Genomic DNA, 19,532 nt, shown 5'->3' on the forward strand with positions numbered 1-19,532 from the left:
TTCACATCACTTTTTCCTTAGAATAATTGTATAACTGTGTTATAAGAGACCTAAGTTTATTACTTTTTGTGTCATATTAATTTTCTAACTTATTTATGCTCTTTGATAGGTTACTTTGCTATCATGTTTAGAAGCTCAACGGTGCTTTCAAAGGATGAACACAATCTTTACAAATTCAATCTTTACTAAAGTTTAGAAATTAATCCAAACATATACTTTCTAATATGTTTTCTTGTAGTATTGAACAAAACAAAGCTAAGTAGTAAAAATTAGTGTGTATTCTTCTCAAACACATGTAGGGAAATGACACTTTCCCCCATAATTACAAAACAATGAAGACACTTGTTACTAAGTAGTATGGTTGTGTTCTTATTTTTAGTATTGTACTCTTTCAAAAGTTATGATGTAGCTTTCATTTGTGAGGTACTATACATTAAGAGAACACGTGATGTAAGAGAGGAACATTACTCGAAATTCCTTAGCTTCACTTGACTATAAGTGCTGTCAACCAATGCACACCTCAAAACATGTAAACTTTATGTGGGCCGATTATGTTTAAGTATGGTAACATAAACTAAATTCAAGTGAAATATTGGATACCAAGTACTAGTGCATGTAGATACAATTTATTTTTGGATTTTTATTTGTACAAACCTTGCGTATTATAACATAAATAGTATTGAATATGTCTTTCACATAATGCATTAGTGAACTCCCTAAATTGACGATTTCAAATAAGAAAATCATCTCTCTACATACATGCTTTTCAATGTCTAACATACAATCTCACTACATGGTTGCACATGTCTACTTAGTTTTCATACTCTAAGAAGATTTTTCGAAGGAAAACAAAAAAAACAAAAGGAACAAAAAGAAAGACTCCCTAAAACAAGACCCCATGAGCCTTAATAAGCCACATGGTACAAGTTGGAGCACACATAAAAACTTTGAAAGGTGAAGACTTCCACCTTCTACACATTGGGGATGTCACAAGATCATGAGCATGAACATTGTGTCAAGATTGGTCATGTCAACTTGACAATGTTAAGCCTCTAGTCTTGGGCATATTTACTCCCCCTCTTTGATCAATTGTGATGCGTGATGCATTGATTGGCAACTAACTTGTGAATTTACATCATACACCATTAAGCATCCTTTCCCATAAAGGCCTTTGCAACCATCACACCAAAGATTCCTAGTCCTCTCCGCATAGCAAGAGTCCTATTGAACATCATTGTGAAAGTTGTTTGTGACTATTGTATACAAAATCCACTAGTCGATGAGTATCCTATCATCTCCAATCTTACTGCCAGTAGCTACATTTGTCATGTCTTTTATCGACGGATAGTTGTAGTAGTTATGGTCCCTACATATAAAACCACATAATTTGTTGCAGGTCTTTTTTACATAAAACTACATTACAATGGATGTAATTCTCACAGTTTTATCTTTTGGAACTGCATATTACAACACTTTATCATTAGCATTCATTGGCTACTAGAAATTATACATTAGCATTATATGCTTTTCATTGTCTATGTGGCATAATTCTCATAATTTGAGGTTTTTTGCTCTTTTAGAAGAACTTCAAGTACTTAATTCATATAATTGTGTTCTCTTTGTCCTCGACAAATTTATTCCATCTTGGCTTGAATCGTACATTAAGAAGGTTTAGTTTTTTAGCATCGTAGAGCAAAATCCATAACAATAAGCCACCCATAGTCTATGGGATCAATGAAAAACAGTGAATTTATGAATCTTGCTTATGAGAGAGGTGCCATGTCTTGTCAAATGAACCAGAGTATGTCCTCAATTACACACATTAGGAAGAATACATATCCTCAATCACCTCTTATTGAGATCAAAGTGAAATTTAACAATATTATGTTATCCGAAGAATATAAGGTATGTCTATGTACAAGGACTTCTATATGGATTTTGAGGTCCTTTTCTCAGGAGCCCCCCTATAGTGTATGAAAGTCGCCACACATGGATACTGATATGGATCAAAGAGGAAAGGTGCAACCACCTCAATCAGCTGAATCGCACACCCGGAATGGCTATATGGAAATGTTATCTGCCAAAACCACATGCGCATCTTTTCGAGGATGGTTGTGAAGTTCTTGTTTCTCACTTTTCATAGCACCCTCTACAATCCCAACGTCATGGCTGCTCAAAGATTGCTGCTAAGCAATCACTGGCCATTATAATTTCCCTACAAGGGAGGGTTTTGCCAACCTACACTCCCAAGTGAAGCAGGCTCCTGTACTACAGTTTTCCTAATAACCTTTGGGTCTGAAAGTGAGCAAGGCTTTCGATTTTTTTTTCAACCTTAGAATTTATGGTTTACCCACCTACTGACATAAAATAATGCAAAAAAGGAGTATGCACATGTGCCATTGCAAAAATATGTTTTTCTACTTCCTGTGCCGTTGTAAAATTCATTGCCATTTCTCAATGACTCGTGCAAATGCCTTCTCATCATTATATCTAACTGTGTAAGTGCAACAAGACTAACAAGCTCATTGACCCTATCTGATTATAGATGCTCTCTTTAAAAAGATAGGCACAAGCTACGTTAACGTATGAGGAAAGTCAAAAGGGAGGGGGGGGAAAAGCTGGAAAGGAACCATGTGATAAGAGGATGACTCGCATGGAGTAGAAACAACATAAAAACGCAACATACAGGCCCTGCTATTGACCAGAATTCACTGCGGAATGGTGAATCATATTAGCCTGGGATATCAGAAACATCAGGGCATACAGTGCTACCAATCATAGGAAACATGAACTATACAGACAGGTGACACAGCTCCTGCACAAAATGTGTACTATACAAGTTTCAGTCTATTGCACTGAAAATCTACTGCACTGAGCCATCAAGGGTGTACTTGTGAAAACCTCAGCATTGGGTGCATTGATCTGGTAGATTTTATGTTAGCTCCAGCAAGTCACTTTCAGATTTTCAATACAAAAGTCCCTCGGGACACCCTTTTGAGGCATTGTCAACAAAGGTTTGCATTTCCACAAATGTCCCATGTTCAGTAGAAGCCCCATATGCGCACTCTGACAACATCAACGTCTCACAAAGAGGTGTTTACTGCTACCTTGTTCTGTGCCGTTTCATGTAAGGTGCACAATCTGAACAGTACCACTTTCCTTTTGGTTGTTCCTTGAGGCCCACACATTCGAAGTGAAACCATTCAATTTTACACTGCAATAAAAAGTGGTTGAAACCACTGAGCTAAAGTGACAAAACTAAGATTTAACAGTACAAAACAACATATGTTCGGCAGAATATATTGTTATCTTATTAAAGCGCACTTACATCTGGATTGTCACATGCAACCATCTCTCCAAATGAGACCCTGTTGCAGTGACAGTAAGTTGGTTCATTTGGATCTACAGGTAAATCAAGGTCCATACTAACTGGTTGCTCCACCACCTGTCCTCTGCAAAACGATCTTTATGAGAGGAGAAAAAGTTTACCCAAATAAAAACACACAATAACACAGGTCAAAGTTATCCAACTACTTTTTACGACTAGCTTTTGTATCACCCTCCTTTCCAGGATCAGATCTCTGTTCTGCCACAGTTGAAACTCCTACAAAGTCACTCTCTGCACAAACAAAGCAAAAAGACAGCAACTTCAAGTATGATCCCTGCCTCCCTCATATGTACAAAAATAAAGCATTGCAGTGTAAGGGACCATATTAAAAACACGGTGGATGTGCAGAGATATGTCATAGCCCATAAGACAGACCAAGGAAGGTTGAGACAAAATGACACAAATTGTGAGAACCACAAAGCACTCACAAGTACAGCCACTACGAGTGTTTGATGTTCTGTATATGAATAATGGTTCAAAAAGATGTCACTAAGGTGAGTGCATCCTCCAAATTGAAAATTCTGGTAATAACACCTTGGAAAAAATTCCCATGAGGTAAAATGCAAAGTACAAAGAACCCTGTGGAGAATAGCTAATTATATCACAAAAACAACGATTGTGTGAACCACCAATTTAGTGGGCTATAATGCCAAACAATCTGAGGAGTTGTCTGGAAAAAGGAGCTGAAATCCTAGGTCAACAAGAAGGCATCTCTCCTCATTCTCTCAAAGCCACCCCACAACCTCTTGTTAGCAATGTCATGTGTCATGTCCATAGTTACCCAGGGTTTCTGAAACAGGAGGTATGAAACGGGTTTCAATGTTAGAAATGGGTTTCATTTGAGATATAAAAATGTATTAAAGTTTTATATACATATACTCTATGACTTATGTGACATAGAAAACACAGCTTGACATAATTCATTATTCTATTCAATGCAAATGAACATTCAATGTAGCATCAATATTTGCATGCATCATGGTCCACTATCCATGCCCAATATCAACTTTAGCTTTAAAAGGAGCCATCAATATATGCAATCATCATGGATAAGAACTCAAAGAAAAACTCCAACAATCAATGTCAATATCCATGTCAACATGTGAAGTAAATCCATGATAAACCATTATTACAAAAGTCCCCAGACATGTAGGGTATGGCATGGCCATGTCTGGTCGTCTCCTACATATGAGCCTCAGTGTGAGTCAGATAAGGCTATCTGGTGAAACATCCCCCTAGGATCCAACTACACACAAGACATGATGCAAGCCAAACTCACCATAAAAGGGACTCAATATCAAACTCACCTCCCAGCTGTAGAGCCAAACAGGCTCACCCTGAGCCTACGAGCTAGCAAAACTCCGGGTCACGACTGCATCCCAAGGGTTGGTGTTCCATACCACCAACCCACACCATCCCGGTGTACGGATGCGTCAGCCAACGAGCCAAAAGTCCAAGAGTGGTGATCACACAATAATGTGCATAATAGGGCCTTGAGTCCTATTTATAGGACTCAGCTGCCCTAACCCCGAAGTGCCCTTAGTGCATTTGCACTAAGTCACTTCATAACCATTGTGACCAATGCTACTAGCGCCCATCCGGATGTCTAGGGACATAACACTTTCCCCCCTTATGAATAATTGTTGTCCTCAACAATATCCTCACGGACAAAGTGAGGAAAACGACTCCTCATGAACATACTGACTCCCAAGTAGCCTCCGCCTCCAAGCGGTTTTCCACTTGACCAAATACTTGAGATAAACGGTGCGATGGGATCGTTTACTCCTAAGGTCAATGACCAATTCGGGTTTGAGTGGAACTTCATGAGCAGTATCCTCAAGCCAAGGGACTTCCTCAATCAGAACAATCTGCTCATCTTGTCCTAGTCATTCTTTCAAACACTCACATGGAACACCAAGTGAACTTAGATTTCCAAAGGTAAGTCTTAACTCACGGGATATGCTGCTTATCTTCTTGGTAATTTGAAAAGGACAACGATACCTCAAAAGCAATTTATAGCACTTGCCGGTTGTTATTGAATCGGAGTCCTTTGGGACTTTAAGGTAAACCCACATGCCTTCTTCGAGCTCTCTAGGGGTACAATGTTGGTTAGCATAAAACATCACAAGATCTTGGGCCATTTTTATGCTTTCGCTCAAAATCATGATCTCCTATATATCGTACAAAAAGTTGACCATAGACTACATTTTCACCCCCTAAGCTCTATGGCAATGGGTGGTTTCGGCTCATAACAGTACATAAGCATAAAGGGATATAACCAATAGCCGAATGCTTACACTATTATATGCAAACTCAATCTGAGGAAGATAACGCTTTCAATCCGATTGTCTATGCAAGACATATGCATGAAGCATATCCTCCATGATTTGATTCATCCGCTCGATCTGCCCATTGGTGTCAATCGAGTTTCTAGTTTTTGAAAGACCGTTTGTCAACAAAGGCCAATGAACTTAGGATCCCAATCATTAACCATTTCGACAGGAAAACCACACCTTGGTATAGACCCGACTTTGGCCTTAGTCACTCGTTATTTTTATTGGCCGTATATTAAGATTGTGGTTGAGTCTTATGTGCGTGATTGCTTGCAGTGTCAGCTTAACAAAGCTGAATGGCACAGACAGGCGGGGATGTTGCGTTCTTTACAAATCCCTGATAGAAAATAGAGTGACATTTCTATGGATTTTGCGGTAGGATTGTCCCATACGGATTGAGGTCATGATGCAATTTGGGTTATGGTCAACCGATTGAAGAAAATAGCTTGATTCATTTCTACAAAGTCGTGAGAAGCCATGAATTGGCTGGTCTCTTTGTTGAACGTGCTCGGCACATCATGACACTCGTATTAAATTTTATTGCGAATATCCCAATCATCAAGCAAACACACTTTGGCTTGTTTAAAAAGTAATCCATTCAAAATGGAATACTTTTCAACATGTCAGTGAAGTCAATACTCAAGAACATCGACGGGATGCTTCTGGCGTAACGACTCTCTCTGACGGAATGCTTCTGACGGAATGCTTTTGATGGGATGCTTCTAGCGTAACGACTCTCTCTGACGGAGTGCTTCTGACGGAATCTCAAAGTGTTGTGGTGAGCAGTCGTGGCGTGAGGGACTTGACAAGGCAGTCATGACCTGGGGTAAGGTGATGTACCTAGCGTGATGGAATGCAGCCTATCGGCCCTTCAACCTTGCCATTAACCCTGCCTCGTCAACCCTGCCGTGCCCCCTTTCGCCCTGCTGGCCGACTGCCACTGCCACCAACTCCCTGTTCCTACTGCCGCCTCACCTTCCGCCCCCTATCACAACCGCCTCCTCTATCCCACCATAGCCGCCTCCCTGGCTCACAGCAATCGCCCTACCTACCACGCCTCAACCTGCTTTGCCCGCACTCTCTTCTCGCTTCGCAGCCATGGACACTTCCTCGGCCTCCTCATCCACCCTTGTAGTCTTCGTAAGATTCCTTGCACAAGTAACATCCATCTCCCCTTCCCCCGCACAACCCCAACAAGCAGACCAACAACTACACCCTGCGCCAACAGACCTGGAAGCACCCGCACCACTGACACATGGAGCTAGCATATCGACAGAGATTGCAGCTGGTCCTCCACCATCCCCAGGGGATTCCAGTGCAGCCCCCCGCATTCACTCGGCCGATGCCTTCCCACTGATCCGCTTTGCTCCGAACACAGAGCTGGCAATGAGGGAGAGAGTGACAACCCTACAAGCATCATCCTTGTCTTGCAGAATGGTTGGAGATCGTCCGTCTATCCACAGTCTTAAGAACTCCATACAATCTGCTCTTACCAGCACCCAACCAGGATCACGCAAGTGGTGCCCCTTAGAAAGGGATGCTTCAGACTCTAGTTCAGCTCACCCGAGCAGATGGAGGCAGTGCTCGCTACCAGCCTGCTTGATGTCAGGACCTCAGTAGCATACTTTGGCAGATGGATCAAGGGCCGGGACTATTCATTGCTTGGAGATGGCACTTCCATCACCATCTCTTTTCTTGGCCTTGAGTAGTATTTTACGCCATACCTTTCTAAGATTGGCAGTGCATTCAGCCACGTCATACAAAGGGATAGGACTTTTGCTGACGCAGTTTCAGAAGGCCCACATAGATACCCATCGGTCCGAGTGATAATACCCACAGAGTCTTTGCAATGCCTTCCCTAGAATATTAGAATTCCCTCCATTCACGGGGGCTTTCTTATCCAGCCAATCTCTTATACAGGCCTCCTTGGTCAGTGCTTTGCTTGCACGATGATTGGACATCTTGTAGCTGAATGCCCCAGGACACGCCGACACCAGACCTCCTTTAGGGATGAGGGAGGAGGTAGACCTGAGACGCGTCAAAGGAGCGATGCAGAGCGCTAGAGACAACACAAGGCTAGACAGAGGAGGAGACAGTGCCAGCAAAGAGAGCACGCTGATGAGAGGCAGAGACACGACATCTTGCAGCTGAATGCCCCAGGACACGCCGACACCAGACCTCCTTTAGGGATGAGGGAGGAGGTAGATCTGAGACGCGTCAAAGGAGTGATGCAAAGCGCTAGAGACAACGCAAGGCTAGACAGAGGAGGAGACAGTGCCAGCAAAGAGAGCACGCTGATGAGAGGCAGAGACACGAGGGCATAGAGCCGAGACAGTGGAGAGTGATCAGGGACCTCAAGCCATTAGCCCATGCAGAGCCACTGCAGCCCCCCACTGCTCCCATAGATGCTCCTATGGATGCCCAAGAGCCAGAGGTCCCACAGCCACTAATAGGGGCAGCACTGCAGATGGATGTGATTCAGCCCACGGAGGCAGTGACACCAGTAGCTTCTCAGGAGCTACAACAGGCTTCAGATACGCCACAGTCCCCCAGACCATTGCTCCATCAGGTTGAGCTTGCTGAGCTTAGCCCATCTCAGGTACCCGACACACAACATGCAGGGGAGGCCGTGATAGACCAGGACAGTGAGCAGGAAGGAGGTAGAGGACTCAGACGCCTACTCTGAGGACTTCCCCCATTACACCCTGCAGCAGAGATAGCGAAGAGAACACATGATCGGGTATATACTAGGAGGCAGCAAAGGCAAGCATGGGCTGTACAGCCACGCCGGTCCGAGAGGTTGAGACACAGTCCATGAGGATACTCTCATGGAATGCACGAGGCTTCAGAGGTCATCACTTTAGGCAGGGCCGGAGCCTCATGCGACAGGATCTGCGCAGAGCTCTAGTAGGAGGATCGATTGATTTTCTTATGTTACAGGAGCACCATCTTTCGGCAAACAGGATATCCCAATGTTGTGGGAAGCTATTGCCAGGTCAGAGTCACACTTCCTGGGCAGCAATTGTAGGTGCTACCGAGATACAGGCTGGAGTATGTATATGCGTTGGGGAGCAGTGGACTCAGTCGGTACAGGGCTGGGGTATTCTGATTTCAGGGAGAGCCATGTGGGTCTCGGTGAGAGTGGAGGAGGCACTCATTGGTTTGTTGGCCATTTATGCCCCGAATGGCCAACAAGACAGGAGACAGTTTTGGACCACCCTCAGTCAGTCTCTACCACAGGTTGATCACTGGGTGGTAGGGGGTGACTTTAACATGGAGGCTCTTGAGGACAGGAGAGGCAGATGCACAGAAATCATTAGGGGAGGAGAGCAGGCTGCTGGGAGTTCTTATTCCAGATTAGAGGCCAGGACCCATGGTTCACAGCAGAGTTTGGCAGGACCACAGGATCACTTTAGTTCTCCAGGAGAGACAGGGCGATAGGAGCTAGGACTTTCTCCAAGATTGATCGATTATTATGTGGATGGCTGGGCCTACAACAGAGGCGGCCTTACAGGCATCACACCTGGCACGACCCTCTCGGACCACTCACCAATTCAGATACTTCTAGAGAGAGTAGGTGGATCCCATTCCAATTCAGGATTTCCAGAGCACTTGTTTTATGAGGATCTTAGAGAAATAGTCACACAGTGTTGGAGATCTAGACCATTCTCAGCTGGACAGGCAGCTAGTGACTTGGATGAGAGAGCCTATAGGAGATTAGTTCCCTCTTCAGAGAGAAGGCCACAAGGAGGAGACACAGCCTTCTAGAGAAGGAAAAAGCTGCTAGGACATCATTGGTTACCTTGCAGAGGGAGGAGGAGAGACGGCTGGGATGCAGATGGATAGTTGAAACTTGAGAGGATGCATAACGCCAGGGCAGAGATTGATTCCATGAAGGAATCTAGATCAGAGTACATATTTCATGCCAGAACCTCTTTTTGGACTCAGTCTGGGGACAGAGGTAATAGGGATTTTTTCCGCACCACAAGACCTAAACACTCTAGATAGGGTGTTCGGAGACTTAGGAGAGCTGATGGATCCATTGCACAGGGCCCTCTAGAGGCGAGACAGGTGGCCACACAATACTATACATCCCTACTAGGATCCACCACTAGACCCCCTGGATATGAGAGAGATAGAGAAGCAGTTTGGCAGAGCACACAGAGGGTGGTTACAGACAGGATGAGCAAAAATCTGATGGCCCATTTTACAAAGGAGTTGGAGGAGGCACTTCAGGCACTACCCTCAGGCAAGTGTCCCGGGGAAGATGGACTAGATAAATCCTTCTTTGTGAGCTACTGGGATCTTATCAAAAAAGGCCTTCACTCAGCCTTTCAGGAGATTATGGCATCAGGAACTATGCTAGAGAGACTCTCTGAGAGGCTGATTCATCTTATCCCGAAAGGAGGTGGAGATAGATTGGAGATCACACAATGGAGACCGATCACCTTGCTTGGAACTGCCTATAAGATCCTCGCAAAGGCGATTAGTCTTAGGCTAGCACCATTGATGTCAAATATCATACACAACACTCAGACAAGATTTGTCCGAGAGCGTAGCATCTTGGACAACATCTTCACCTTCTGGGAGACCACAGCTTTGGCTAGATCTAGGAGGCAAGACCTTATTGTGCTCCTTCTGGACTTTGAGAAGGAATATGATCGCGTGGATTGGGAGTTCCTGGAGGGCACAATGTTGAGGATGGGCTGTCCAGAGCAGTGGGTCAAGGGTGTAGCGGCTCTCTATTCTTCAGCACATAGTCAGGTCATGACTGGAGGGGCAAGAGGAGATAGATTCACCATCCATAGATCAGTTATACCGGGATGTCCACTTGCTCCATTCTTGTTTCTATTTGTAGCAGAGGCCATGAGCTCCTCCTTGTGAGACAGATCTACAGGTATCAGAGGCATCAGGCTACCCATCCTTGAATTTGAGGAGCTTCTTGATGTGGAGTTTGCTGATGATACAGCAGTTTACTTGGATGGGACTGAGGGCAACTTTAGAGCCTTTGTAACAGCCATGGAGACATTTTGTAGAGCATCAGGAGCACTAATTAATTGGCACAAATCCTTTGGATTTTGGATATGCGACACTAGACAGCCAGAGTGGCGACCACATGAGGATTTCACATGGGTTCCCTGCAGGACCACTGTGAGATATCTCGGATGCCATGTGGGGATTGACATTACCTCAGAGCAGCAGCTAGCACCCCTCCTTTTGAACACCAAACAGAAGCTTTTGTATTGGAGCTCGGTGAGACTCTCATTGGCAAGAAGAGTAGTGGTTGCCAACCAAGTTCTTCTTGCGACCATGTGGTACATCACTTCTTGTTGGGCATTCTCTAGGTCGTGTATTGGCCAAGTGAAACGCCTCATCAAGAACTTCATTTGGTCAAGAGGAGATGGGAGTCCAGCCAGAGCAAAGGTGGCTTGGGATGTCATCATACAGCCTAGATCCAGAGGAGGATTGGGGATCATAGACCCAGATAGTCAAAGCAAAGCCTTATTGGTCAAGCTCATTGTTAGGGATCTGCTTCCAGGAGAGGAGCCTTGGAAGAAGCTTCTGATGGGGAGGCTAGAGGACTTGACACCTATACATGGAGGACCATGGCAGACCAACATTCACTGGATATTTCAGGAGATCAGCAACAAAGATTTAGGGAGGAGCTTCGAGATCAGATTTGCAGCTGCCATTATTAGAGCTTGGAGATCTGTATCTCCAGGGCTCCACCAGCTCCCCCCAACTACTATTGAAGAGAAGAGGAGACAACCTCTTCTCTTTAATCATTATTTGAGATCAAAGTCAGGCCACACCATTGGGCAACGGACACACTTATCATGGGGGCGATTCTCTTTACAGGTCGCTACATCAGTGGGGGAGTGGTTTGCATTTCAAGAGTTACCACACGAGACCCAAAGGCACAGATTACATGGTCTTAGGGGAGCCAGGGCTATGATTGAGACCGTGATGGAAGGGGTTCCACCAGATTAGCAAACTGAAATAGCTTCCTCTCAAACTTGGATTGATCTTTTCTCCAGAGGGGATATCCTTCTAGGAGTCATTGCATCTAGCAGAGACGAGACATTCACTTTCACAGTTGAGGAGGATGGCCGCCTCCAGCAAGAGGACCTTGACCTTACAGCACTCAATGGCAGCTCCAAGCAAAGAATCAGAGTAGTGGCACACTTTCAAAGAAAATGGCACATAGACCCAGACGCAACCACTTGTCTTATATATGGATGGAGATATTAGGCATACTAGAAGAAGCCTCTACAGAGATTTCAGTGGGATCGAGGAGAGAGGGTGTGGAGGGATCCCTTCCTTGATAGGCCATCCGACATCCCCTTCTTTGGCTACACTACTAGATTGGGACGGAGGATACAAATGAGCAAGATTAGAGCACAACCTGCAGCCATCCCTCATTGGCATAGAGAGCGAGTCTCAGATGAGTTCCTATACGACTTTTGGAGGCGAACTAGTTACCAATTCTTACTAGAGTGAAAATCGCTTTGGCGACACCCTTCGAGAGAAAGATAGAAATTAGTAGAAATTTCGAAGGTCAAGCCATTGACTTCAAAAATTCGACCAAATGTATCGGCGGCCACATTAGTTGCACCCTTCCTATAGCAAATTTCGAAGTCAAACTCTTGCACAAGCTCCGCCCATCTCGCCTTGCGGCTAAGGAGATCAAGTTGATCACATAGGTATTTCAATGATCGGATTGATCACATAGGTATTTTAGTGAGTGGTGGTCCATTCAAATAATAAACCAAGTGCCATACAAATGATGACACCATACTTTAAGAGCATGGATGGCCACCAATAATTCCTTCTCTTGAGTCGTATAACATATTTGGGCATCAATGAGCTTATGGCTCTCGAATACGATAGGTTGGTCATCCTGATAAATGACAGCACCTAATCACTTGTATCCATATAAACCTCAAAAGGTTTATTTGGCTCGATAATCTATAACATCGGTGCAGTGGTCAAAACAAGTTGTTTCAATGTTTGAAAACATTGATCAAGCTTACTAGTCCAAACAACAAGTATACTAGTATGCTTCCTTTTGTTTCAGATACCCTTAAGCAAATTTGTCAAGGGTTCAGCAATATGAGTATAATTCTTAATGAATTTTTTAAAAAAACTTCTAAAATTTTGAAAAGATTTTACTTGCCTTATGATCCCCAAAATAGACCAATCGAACATTACTCAAACCTTTTCTAGATCAATCCGAATGCCATCAATCGAAACATGACCAAGATACACCATATAACAGCTCCATGCGAAAGAATTCACACTTGGATAGTTTGACAAACAATTGCTCTCATCTTAAAAGACATAAGACAATACGCCCTGTTTAGCATGCTCCTCCAACAACTTACTGTAAACAAGGACGTCATCAAGAAAAACAACTATCCACTTTCCAAAATATAAACAAAAAAACAAAGCAGTAAAGCTCAGCACCCGTCACGTCGCAAGCTCCCCCCCACCTGTCCGCCCAAACATGACTGCCCCCCCCCCCCCCGCTCCGCCTAGCCGTTTCTCCCCACCTGTCTGCCCAGGCGCGACTGCTCCCCTTCCCCCCACCTTGCCATTTCCCCCCCCGCCTGTCCGCCCAAGCGAGACTGTTCCCCCCGCCCCAGCAGTTTGCTCCCCCCCCCCCCAAGCCACCCTCTGCTCTAGATTCCCCTCCCCCCCGGCGCGCTTCCTTCGTCCACAACCTCGGATCCATCCACGGTGTATCAAAAATAGCAGCGTCCCCCCCCAGCCATTGATCCCTCCACCCTCCAGTTACTCCCTCTATCTACAACAACTTTCCCCCCTCAGGTAGCACCGCGACATGATTGGCAATTCTCTTAGAAGGAACATGCAATGGAAACCTCTGGTCAGAAGCCGGCACACTCAGCGAGTGCCCCCCAATCAAACACCTTGCGTGTCGTCCACTCTAAGGAGCAACTCTCAGCCGTCCGAGCTAAGGAGCTGGAGCTAAAGGAAACAGCGATTTATGGTCAAGTAGTAGGACATTCCCCCGGCAAGGCCCAGCTTCGGGACTGGCTTCACTCCACGCTACGCATCAGCATAGCGCAGATTGTGGAGGCAGTCCTAATGGGCCAAGGGATCTTCATGGTCCAGCTCAGTTCGGCGGACACAGCTCGCAAGTTACTCGCCAGTTTACCATATGTGTCCACGAAGGGGATCATATACATGGTTCCTTGGTACAATGGCTTTACTATGAAGGAGTTTGCACTCCACAACAGGTTTCTTCGGCACCCAGTTACCCTTCTTTTCCCCGGCCTGGCAATAGAGTATCGCCAGTTGGTGGAAGACTTTGGACGGCTCTTCGGCAAGAATATCCCACAGGTCCTGGGGATTGAGGCAGGCGGACACTCCTTTAGGCAGCAGGTCATTGTGACGGAGCAACCAGGGCAGTGCCTGCGCTGCCATGGCTTTAAGCATTAGACAGAAATTTGCATGCGTTTCGGAGCCAAGGCAGCTCCGCCGACAGGCCCGCAAGTGGATGCTAACAGTTTTACACGGGTCTAGAGATGACAGAGAGGGAGACGGCAGGGGGAGCGCAACCAGCTCCTCAAACCTAGCCTCGATAGCAAGGAGCAAGCGAGCGAGCGAGCGACACCCCCTCAACAGAGCACTCCACAGACCCCCCTCCCCGTCCTACCCGGCAGGACCGCAGTCCCCCCACATCCACCACCCGCACCACAGATTGCCTCGCTTGAGTTCCCACAGCCCCACACCCACATTCCATGCTCCCCCCCTCCCCCAATTGACCTTGGCCCACAATCCCCCCTTTCCAGGGCCACTAGCCCCCCTCCATACCCGCCATGCATCTCCATCCATCCCTCGATCCTCTTCCCCCCCACCACCTTCCCTACCGAGCATCCCCCCCGATTCGCACCCGATTCAAGTGACCCCCCCCAAGCCCACCCCCCCCTCCTCCCACAGAAGGTGATGAGCCACACACACCTACCTCCTCCTTGCACCAGCAGTCTTCCCCCTACCATACAGCCACCAGCTCATCTGCCCTTGCCGCCTGTCATACCTTCTTGAGACAGGCACAGCTATTGCCAGAGGAGTTCTTCTGCAGTGGCCCATGGTCCTACCTAAGAGTTATGGAGCGCGGAGAGTTCCCACTACCTCTAGAGGTGGGGATCCTTATGGTTCGTAAGTCAAGGAGGGGCAAGGTCCCCCCAAGCCCACCCCCCCTCCTCCCACAAAAGGTGATGAGCCACACACACCTACCTCCTCCTCACACCAGCAGTCTTCCCCCTACCATACAGCCACCAGCTCATCTGCCCTTACCGCCCGTCATACCTTCCCGAGACAGGCACAGCTATTGCCACAGGAGTTCTTCCGCAGTGGCCCATGGTCCTACCTAAGAGTTATGGAGCGTGGAGAGTTCCCACTACCTCTAGAGGTGGGGATCTTTGTGATTCGTAAGTCAAGGAGGGGCAAGGTCCATCTACTAGCACCACCGGATGGACCAAACTACGCCTTTTTTCTTCAGTCCTCTTACTCACGGAAGTGGACGACTACACAGATAGAGGAGTTGAAGAGTCAGGTGGCGAATCACACCTCCCAGTGGATAGGAGATGAAGGATTAGCATTGTTTGCACAGTAGTGGCTTGGTTGCATGATGGACATTAACTGGTAGGCTGCTGCCGAGGTCCCACACTTGAGCATTATCTTTCTAGCCCCTCCACAGTGGAGAGCTCCGAGGGACGTGATCGAGTGGCCCCTGGCACAGGCAGCCCATTTCTACCAGTGTACAAAGTCACGACTTTCAGCATGGCTGATAGATGAATTGATAGTACCACCTGGAGCATCTATCACCCCTATGGTCCAACCGACGGCCACCATGGGGGACTCGAGTTCGCTGTCCAAACCGGCGGCAAAGCGTACTTACATGCCTCACAGTTTCTCCTCCTCATCAACAGCATCCACACCAAACATATACCTGTTCGGTCAATCACAAGTTTCCCTATGAGCTTACACCTTGCATCCTGGAATGTGAATAGTCTCTACTACAGTGGGGCACGTGGTTCCAAGAAGTTGATTATTCGGCAAGAGTTGCAGCCTGCCCATGCCGGATGGATCGACATCTTGCTTCTACAGGAGTACAAGCTCATCCCCAACTAGGCCCAGCGGATAGGGAAGGTACTTCCGGGCAGCTCACACACTTATTGGGAGCATGCCATAGGTGCCACAGCAAGAGTGGAGGCATATGCACCTCTATTGGCCTGAGTCTCACCGCCTGTGTACGAGACGACAGGACAATAGTAGTAGGGAGGGTTCTATGGATCAGATTGGATATTGGGGACTCGTGCATTGGAGTCCTCAATGTCTATGCCCCTACGGAGGTTAGGGCAAGCAGCACGTTGTGGGTGGAGATTGCAGATGGACTCCCAGAGGTGGACTCCTGGATCGTTGGAGGAGACTTCAACAACCTAGAGGCTTTGGAGGACCGGTAGGGCAGAGGCGGAAACTACCAAGGCATGGCTGGGGAGGAGAAGAGGCATGGGAGGTCCTTTTGCTGGCAAATGGAGCACGTGATGCCTGGAGAGACCCTGCCTTCCACAGGAGGGAGAGGTCGTTGGACTTCTCTTGGGGATACAAGCGGCTAAGTGGAGTCCTGCTGGAGCGGTTGGACAGGTTTTATGTGGGAGAGTGGGGAGGCTCTCGTGGAGGCCAGATTGAGAAGTCAACATGCATCACATTGTCCACCGATCATTGCCCAGTTCTCTTGGCACGTGATCCCCCAGCATCCACCCTAGACACATCATCTTGTCGGATCCCTAACTCGATCTATAGGAGGGAGAAGGTGAGAGACAGATCGAGCAGATTTGGACCAGAGAGTGGGACAAGAGGGCCCGAATAGCAGAGGAGGTTGCAGAGGTCCTAGCCGAGTCGAGCAGAATCTGCCAAGAGGCAGCCATACAGGCCAAGGAACAAAGCTGGGAGGAGGAGAGAGCACTCCGGTGGGACCTGGCAGCCACGCAGAGATTATTACAGGAGGCACTAGGGGATCCCACCCTCCACGCACAAAAGGTACATGCGCGAGCAGCCATTGCTGGCCTAGAGGACAGGCACTCGGAGTTCTCTTTCCGAACCTCAGCTGCCTTCTAGGCGCGGAAGGGAGACATGATGTGCAGGGAGTTCTTCCTGGTGCACCAACCTCACACCGCAGGAGAGCAAATACGCAGCCTTCGGGATCAATATGGAAGGAATCATTCTAGCCCAGACGAGGTGATGGACATTGCCACCGACTATTACACGCGCCTGTTCCAGTAGGAGATAGCTTCAGCTAGAGGACACAGATGTAGCCAGCAAGTATGGGATCACATCCTGTCCCTCATCACAAAGATGGGACGCTCCCTCCCAGCCCCCTTCACAGAGAAGGAACTAGAGGAGGCTTTCCATACACATGATGGGCAAAAAATGCCCAAGGGAGGATGGCCTCTCTAAGGCCTTCTTCACTACCTACTAGGAAGTGGTGAAGGACCCCCTACTAATGCCCTTCCAAGAGATTTTCACTTCAGGACAGATGACAAGGAGTCTCTCCACCGCCCTTATCAGTCTTCTCCCCAAAGGGGGAGACCGGTTGGAGCTTTCCCAGTGGAGACCGATCACCTTATTATCAGTGGCCTATAAGGCACTGGCAAAGATGATTGGTAGGCGATTATGCCCCGTGCTTCCAGTCATCATCCATGATACACAGACAGGCTTTGTCCAGGATAGGAGCATCCTAGACAATGTATTTACCTTCTTTGAGGCGACAGAGTGGGCTCAGCATAGTGGGCAGAGACTAGCCGTACTACTCTTGGATTTCAAGAAAGCTTATGACAAGGTGGACTGGGATTTCCTAGAGGGCACCATGGTGAGGTTGGGATTCCCCCAGGTTTGATTCGCGGGGTCTCCACCCTTTATAGATTGGCCACCAGCAGAGTTCTCATAGGCGGAAGGCAAGGGGAGGAGTTTCGGCTAGAGAGATTGGTTCAACAGGGCTGCCCCCTAGCCCTATAACTGTTTCTACTCTTTGCAGAGGCGATGTCTCACTTCCTCAAGTCATGTGTGAGCACATTACGCGGCCTCTGACTTCCAGTGAGAGAGGAAACTGAGTTATTAGACTCAAAGTATGCAGATGATACAACCCTCTACACAGGACGATGAGTTGATGCTAGAGAGAGTGAGGCTGGCTCTTGACGTGTTTTGTTCTGCAGCGGGAGCGAAAATCAATTGGCGAAAGTTGGTTGGTTTCCTCACAGACCCGGACTCTAGCACAGAGTGGGGCGTCCACCTGGGATTTAGATGGGTGAGCAGAGGGCAGACAGTCTTGTACCTAGGGTTCCAGGTGGGACTCGACATCACTCCTGCCCAGCAGTTTCTTCCTGTCCTTGATTCTATTCGGAGGAAACTGATCTACTGGAGCACGACTCGCCTCTCACTAGCCGCGGTCGAGCCCTGGTGGTTAAGCAGGTCCTCCTAGCGACGGCCTGGTACATCGCCTCGTGTTGGTGCTTCTCCTCATCTTACGTAGTGCAGCTTCCCCGCCTAGTGCGGAACTTCCTTTGGTCAGGGTCGGATGGTTCTAGGGAATCCAAGGCTAAGGTGGCGTGGGCAACCATTATACGGCATCGGTTAGAGGGAGAGCTTGGGATCATAGACCCATAGTATCAAAGTATGGCTCTCTTGGGCAAGCTAGTTATCCGCGGTCTCACACCAAGCGGGTAGACCTGGAAGGTCTTATTGCAAGAGGGCCTTCAAGACTATAGACCAAGGCTTGGCGGTGAGTGGAGGTCATCCCTAAGATGGATCTTCACGTCAGCCCAGATCACCCTTTCTACGCAGCCTACTCCACATGTGGCAAGGCCTCCGTAAGGCTCTAATCCAGAGCCCTCCCTAGGCTGCCAGGAGGAGACAGACCGTCAACCGGTGATCAGGAACCCCCAGATCAAAGATCAGGAAGGGACACAAATAGGTGAGCTCCCCGACATCCAGTGGGCTGGTTGGGAGGCCGGTTGGGAAGCCGGCCCGGCCCGTACCATCATGATATGGCAGAGTATACAGGATGGCAAACGAGGAGCTGCTGCAGCAAGCATCAAGCTACCAGAGGAGTGGAGGTGAGGAGAAGGGAGATCGACGTAGCAAAACCTCCGGAGTGGCTTGCTCCCCCAATATGAGAGCCGATAGAGCTCGGGGAGGTATGGGTAGCTAGGTTTTCACCAGTAGGCATCCCCTCATAGGTGGCAGGTAGAGTGGGCGGCGCCTCGCAGGGGACTTTCTTCACCGTTCAGGAGGGGGGGACATCTAGCCCTAGACAGAGCTCCGCAAAATGAGGGGATTGCCGCCCTTTCGTGGAGGAGGATTCGGATGGTGGGCCTTCAAGGGAAGACATGGCAGCTAAACCCCTATGTTTTCTGAAAAAGCTCAGGGAGTGGCGCCTTTGGATCTGGGAAAACAGACCACTTGATGAGCTGAAGTGGGATCCAAGAGAGTGGCTATGGCCGGCCTCTGCAGTCGCCAAGAAGCCACCCAGGTTCCTAGAGTACACTACCAGGATTGGCACACACGTACTCATGCAAGAGGATATGGTTTGGGCGCTGTCACGTAGTAGGCACTAGGCGGAGCACAACATCACGAAGCCTTTCTGACGAGCCTTCTGGCACCGCCTATGGGATAGCTGGAGGCCAAGGAGAGTGTCGTATTTCTTATGGCTGGTGGCACATGGAGGCTTGGCAGTGGGAAGTTGACTTGCCCAGATGCAGAGGGAGGGAAGTTGTAAGTGCTGCACA

The 19,532-nt window shown here is 47.7% G+C and overlaps 1 protein-coding gene across 2 annotated transcripts in view; it reads right to left on the reverse strand.

The window, feature by feature from the left end:
* Positions 1-2,637: 2,637 nt before the first annotated feature.
* Positions 2,638-19,532, reverse strand: part of ING1 (RING/FYVE/PHD zinc finger superfamily protein) — a 104,644-nt gene continuing 87,749 nt past the window's right edge. For both annotated transcript variants that reach the window (XM_087665242.1, XM_087665243.1), the window contains 3 exons: positions 3,535-3,619; positions 3,329-3,452; positions 2,638-3,214 (listed from right to left, as the gene is read on the reverse strand). In XM_087665242.1, the coding sequence (XP_087521368.1) occupies positions 3,104-3,214; positions 3,329-3,452; positions 3,535-3,619 (320 nt within the window). In that variant the 3' untranslated portion in view covers positions 2,638-3,103. The remainder of the gene's footprint in view (positions 3,215-3,328; positions 3,453-3,534; positions 3,620-19,532) is intronic.

Source organism: Lygodium microphyllum, chromosome 24, assembly GCF_053477565.2.
Source record: "Lygodium microphyllum isolate KBCC chromosome 24, Lygodium_microphyllum_v1.1.10, whole genome shotgun sequence".
NCBI classification, from domain to species: Eukaryota; Viridiplantae; Streptophyta; class Polypodiopsida; order Schizaeales; family Lygodiaceae; genus Lygodium; species Lygodium microphyllum.